General features: G+C 35.6%; 1 protein-coding gene across 1 annotated transcript; it reads left to right on the forward strand.

Annotated features, from left to right (window-relative positions):
- Positions 1-2,977: 2,977 nt before the first annotated feature.
- On the forward strand, positions 2,978-4,631 carry LOC137806348 (suppressor). The gene has a single exon (XM_068606397.1). It carries the CDS (start codon positions 3,409-3,411, stop codon positions 4,420-4,422), a length of 1,014 nt encoding a protein of 337 aa, XP_068462498.1. The 5' UTR covers positions 2,978-3,408; the 3' UTR covers positions 4,423-4,631.
- Positions 4,632-6,544: the final 1,913 nt, after the last annotated feature.

Consider the following 6,544-nt stretch of genomic DNA (forward strand, 5'->3'; position numbering starts at 1 on the left):
TAATTTAGAAACTATTTAATAATAATAGAAACTAATTTAGAAACCAATTTTTGTTTTAGTTTCTAAAATGGTCTCTAATTTAGTTATTATTACAACTAATTATTTTAGTCTCTAAAAATTGGTTTCTATTTCATGGTTTTCTTGTAGTATGATATTTGTTGGTTTAAGTTGTTGAATAGTTTTTATATCCATCTCAAGCTATTGTGATTTATGTGGTTTGGTGAGATAGTTTTTACCTCTTCCGCTAGAAAAAAGCAACTTCTTTATGCTGAACTGATTTATAACACACAAAAATGATATTTCTGAAAGAATAAAGGGAGGTGCTTTTAGTTGAGATTTTCCTGTGAAAGATGTTAAGGGAAACATAGGGCATATGGCCTACAGTAGATAAGAGCATAGATGTGGATTAGGGCATGCCAAGCTTATAAATATTTTGCAGAACTTTTTGGAGATAGAAAATAGATATTTTATCAGCATAATGAGTCTAAAGCTAAAGTGTTACAGACCAAGTGTGAAAAGGCACTATGTATGAAGCTTAATGTGGGCACGTGTGTTGCACATCTCAAAAGTTGGAAAAGAAAAACTATGTCTAAGAGCATTCATTATTCATGCAAAATCCAACTGTGTGACACCCCTTTGATTATACAATTCTCTCTGATTTAGATTTATTGCAGATTGTTATGTTTCAGGTTCCCTGCACATTCTCTTGTTCCCAAATATGAAAACCTCACTCACTTCCTTATTTTATCTCTTGATTAGTCCCTTATTATTGAAGAGGTGTTCATATTGAGGGCATCCCATTTGAGAGTACATGCCAGCAATGAGGATGGAATTACAGTTTGGGCTAAAGTTTAAGGGCAATTCAGGTTTTTGTGGCCCCACCTTGTCCCTAACTTGAGTAGCAAGGTTCTTATTTGTAGGGTCATGAAATGGACCATTGTGTGGCACTTGAAGCCTTTGATGGGCCTAAAACTAGTGGAATTCATATAATGTGTTGTTGGATCACTGTTGGAAGTCTTGAAAAAGCCTTGATAACATCTGAAGCGGGACTTTCACTGGGTCTACAATAAATCTCAAACCCATCAACAACTCCCCTCTTCAATGATGATTGATCATCTAATGTGCTTTGGTGAAAAGGTTAGCAGAAATCAAACATGGCACATAGCAATAAAAGATGAGAGACTCTTGGGGCAACCATGTCCATTAAAGATCACTTTAAGAATGAATGGTGCATATTAAAAGAAAGCAACCAAACATGTGTATCTTCCAAGATTGTAGAAATATTTTTCTGTTCAAGATGAGGATGAAGATGATACTAATAGAGTGTGGCAACATCACCACACCCCCCTTATACTGTTGCCACTGGCATTGTTGGATTTGATCCGTATGACCTGATCAGGCCACTTATGTGGTCATTCTCCAATTATGTTCACGTTTTTTATTTGACGTAGGCCACAAATAAAATCTCAGATATGAGGTACTGAATCATATAAATCAAGTTAGTTAATTGAACATGTATGATTTTCCCAGTGTGTTTTGTGGCCTTGCTTTCAGCTTCTCCAATAATAGAGCAACAAAATCTGCGAACTATAATAACCTTGGCCTCATATGTTTTGAATGCTTAAGGCAAAGAAAATAACCCAACACATTCCAAAATGTCCGCAACCAGGGGCATCCAAAGCACACAAATTTTTGGTAGATGTTAAGTTTAATAGCTTTCTATGCTTTAATTTTGTGTCCTTTCTATGAGTCTTGTTCTCCGGGGTGGCCCTAATGATCAAATCTAAAGTAAACTAGCCAAGGATGGGGATAGTTGTTTATCTTGGTCTATCAAAATCTAGTGCTTGCAAGAACCATAACCACTGGTTTCTGACAAGCCTTGGCATGATTTCGTTTAACAGAAAGTGTGTGTGACAAAAATGTGTTTCTTCTACTTCCAAACTAGTGGTCAGCATTCAAGGCCTCTGTCATAACAAGTGGCACAGTTTTCCTTATCTTGATGGTGATACTGTCAAATGAAAAAATAAATGAAATTACTTTTGTTGGATACACAATTGTGGTGGATACACAAGAAAGGGGTCCCTTATAACTTGCCACATTGATAACTAAGTAGAAAAAAAATTGACTAGACTAGATGATCTTAATGGAACTGTCACAGTCATCTCCCTCGAGTGCCTTGACTAAGTGAACGTTTATACGTACAGGTACAACAACAATATTTGCTAGTCCATATATATTATATGGCTTTAATTCATATCCGTTGGTGTGTCTCTTTTGGTTCATGTGCTACACGTACTCATTTGATCATGCCCACACACAAAGACTATGGTGACAACTATAATCCGACACTAAGAAATGGGCATTGGCTTTGATGGGCCAAATCATCTATTGACTAACATCAGTACCTAGAAAGAAAACTAAAGTTGATAATACTAAGTATGCATATGCAGTTTCTTAAAGTTTTTTTGCAGTGGAAAAGGTCTCTCCACTGTTTATTATCCTTTGCTTGCACCTTTGGTGGGACTTCTTCATATATCACCTTCCATATGATATGGTATTATGTATTATTTATGAGTAGGATGAAAACTTTTGTAAAAATTTTCAGGTTTTGTTTGCATGACAACAAGGTTTTTATGGTCTGATCTGAATACTATTTTGACATGATGCTGCTACCGTGTAGGTTTTCTCTGTTGGAACCTACCAGTGGTTGGGAATTGAAATATTACTCACCCACCTAATGGATGGACTACTAGGACTTGTAAAAACAGTTTAAAGAGGAGGCAGTGTGATATTAATGGGCCATAGTAAATCTATCCTAGTCAAAAGAAATTACTTGGCAAGCAATTACTTTTAATTTGTTATGGAATATGGAGTGACTTTGAAGCCCTCAAAATGATGGTGGGATCTCTATAATAATTATAGTCCATCTGTATGTATAATGATGTATATGAGCAAAGAAGGTTAGATTGAATAATGCACATGTTCATGGCCATTGGATATATATCCATAGCCAACAACCACTTCACACCCAACTCCCACTCAAATCCATAGAAGCATATAGAATCCAAGGAAACACAGCTCTTTGCTCCCCACAATCCCTAACAAAAACCTCTGGTTTTAACAGCATGAGAGGATAAAAAGCACTGTTCCCCACTTATACCACCCCAATCTCATCTTTATTGCAAATGCACATATGCACATCTTGTGGACCACACAAAAACCTCCAAAACTCCCTCATCATATAAAATTATGCCTAGAGTTATTGATTATCCTAAACTGACCCTCCCACTACTCTCAATCATTCCAAACCCCTTTCATCTCTTTGCATCCTTGATATAGCCCCCCTTCTTCTTACATATTACTATCCATATTATTCCACACTTCACCCCAACTTCTCAAACTTGCACCATGTCCATAGCAGGCCTCATGGACCACCCAGAAATTAATCACAACAAGTCCTTCCACCGCAGGAACGATTCTGGCGAGCTTGATGTGTTTGAGGCAGCAAGGTACTTCTCAGGATACGGTGAAGTTGTTGGCTACACTGCCTCCACCTTCACTCAGAAGATCATGAGAGAAGAAAGGCACCATGCACACAGAGCCAGAATCAGCTTAGACATGCCAATGAGAAGCTTGCTCCCCCAACAATTCCATGGCATGGAGAAGCAAATCATGAAGGAGAAGAAACACAAGCAGCCTAGCTCCCCAGGTGGAAGGCTTGCAAGCTTCTTGAACTCTCTCTTCAGCCAATCAGCATCAAAGAAGAAGAAATCAAAATCCAGCTCTCAGTCCATGAAAGATGAGGATGAGAGCCCTGGAGGGAGGAGGAGGAGGAGGAGCAGCATTGGCCATTTCAGAAGCTCCAGCACTGCAGATTCAAAGTCCTTATACTCTTCCTTAAGTTCAGGGTTTAGAACTCCTCCTTATGTACAAACACCAACAAAGAGCTGCAAGGAATTCAGAACCTTCTCAGACCACAAGCATGCACAGTCCTTGTCTGCAAAGTATAACAATGGACATGCAAGATCAACAACCACTTTGCAAAATGAGTTGTTGTGGGATGAGAAGAAAAAAAGGGAACCAACAACTTTGATGGATGATAACAGCCACAGCCACAGCCACAACAATCACAAACACAGCAATGGATTATCATCATCAGAAAAACAAAGGAACAAGGGCAGTCATGAGTCAGTTGAGAAAGATAGGATGTCAGTGGACAAGTGCTCGGCAGAGGAGAAGGAAATCACTCAAATCAGGAAGTTCAATGAGGTTGATGATGGTGCAGAAAGTGATTCAAGCTCTGATCTGTTTGAATTGCAAAACTATGACTTGGGATACTATTCAAGTGGTCTACCTGTCTATGAAACTACCAACATGGATAGCATCAAGAGAGGAGCACCAATTTCCAATGGCCCTCTTTGATGGTGTATAATATTCTCATCCTTCTCAATTGGTTGGTTCATGTTGAACTAGCATGTTAGAAGCTATCATCAAAAGGAAAAATCTATTAGATTTTCCCTGTTTCCCTCCGGGTTTCATTTCAACTTCTTTCAATACTTTTTTCTCTGTGTGTACAGATTGGAATGTTGGCTTGTCTTATCTAATTTTATCTAATGTCTTTTCCTTTTGGACCTTTGTTTTAGACTGCAAAAACAAAACAAAATTATATCCACTCCATTACTGGCTTCACCATATTCTTACCGTGATTATAGGTTTAACATGTACTCAAGAATGTAGTTGCCAATTCTCCCACAATCATTTCATCTGTCCCCCTGTACCAAATCCATCATCTTAGGCCGTGCTTCTGCATCCTACTAATTTTGGATCTCATTCTTCTAAACCAAAGTAATCATTTACAGAATAAAGTAAACAATATTGAGAATAAAGTTAATGATTCATTTGAGTGTACCTGCATAGCATATCCATTTGAATATCTTCCATTACTTCTCTCATCCAACCACTCAAATTTCTGACTTTATGATCAAATTCCTAAATTTATAATTTACAGAGTCATAACTACATACTTATATGAACTACGTACTTATATTCACCATGTTCAGAGTAACTATGATCAAGAGTTTTGTAGATGCTGCAATAACAACCTTCTATACCTTTGAGATGGAACAACCATACTATCAAAGGAACCCTTTTGCCTGAATGCCTTGATTTTTTATTAGGAATGGAACTAAAACACAAAAATGGGTATAATTTATCTCTGTCAAGTTCTGCATGATTCATGAAATCCCATTTATGTGTACACATGACCCATGTTGGTTTTGTCTCAAAGGGTGTTTCTTTTTTCACTCCATGGCTTGTTTTCATTTTATGCAGTAATATTTTCTCACTCTCAAGTAGTAAAAAACATACTTAACATTCGAGAAATATAAAGTGTTCTTGATATTTTTTTTCATTTAAAAAGTAGAAAATGTTGAAAGAAGATTTGAAATTGTTGTTAATTTTATAATAAGATTGTTTTTGAAATTTAAAAGTTGCACGGGGGAATCTAAGTATCTTAGCTTAGGCAGAGACAATATTGATGCTTGCAATTATCCCTTTGTGACATGAAGGTGTTCATGCAATGGAATGTGGTTGATTAGGGGAATGGGATCTCAAAAGTTAGAAAATGGATTATAATATGGATGATGTGACATAATTAGTGTTAAGGTGTGTTCCGTTAATGGTGGATTAATTGAGAACCCTCAAGAAAAGAGAGGCACAAGAATGGTTCCGTACAATCAAATCCTTGGTTTTTTACAGTTTTGATGAACCTTTAGCTTGTTAATTCAATAATTAGGACCTTGATATGCGTAACCAAATGTGTGTTCAATCAAATCAAATGATCAAACATGGAAAGTTATGGAAATCATATTAATCTAATATATTTTCATAGTGTTTGGAGACAGAATGGAGACAAACAACAAAATTTTTACCATGCAAAATCGCACGCACATCTTTTTAAGCTAAAAATTAAATTAAATTAAGAGAGAGTGAGTGATATTTTGAAATGAGTTCACACTTGCTCAAATTATTAACCAATTACTAGTTTTTCACCTTCACCTACACCAGATTTACTTCTTAAACTTCACTTATAATTTGGTTTGTTATGAATATTCTAGTGTTTACTTAATAAACTCTTACTTTAAATTAAAACATTAAAATTTTTATCCATGTATTATCTTCACAGTATCAATTTGACATGACTTTATTTTTTTAAAATTTTATCCATTTAAGTAATTAATGTATAAAATTACACTTATTTTTATAAAAAATTCAAAAAATTACTCAAATATGTTAAGATATCACCATACTTAAAAACAGTTATTTATCAATCATATGTTTACTCCAATATACTCTTATAGAAGCATCTCCTTTGTTACTTCTTCTAAATCATGGAGAAAAAGTGGGTGGAGAAAATTAGGAGAGAAATGTGGTAGAATTAGTGGGTTTTTTTTAGTCCAAATGAAATTGAAGACAAATAGTATAAAGAAATAAATGAATTGTATTGTAAATAATTAAATTTATTTTAAAATATTTTTTCTTGCTC

Source organism: Phaseolus vulgaris, chromosome 3, assembly GCF_051622355.1.
Source record: "Phaseolus vulgaris cultivar YP4 chromosome 3, ASM5162235v1, whole genome shotgun sequence".
Lineage (NCBI taxonomy): Eukaryota > Viridiplantae > Streptophyta > Magnoliopsida > Fabales > Fabaceae > Phaseolus > Phaseolus vulgaris.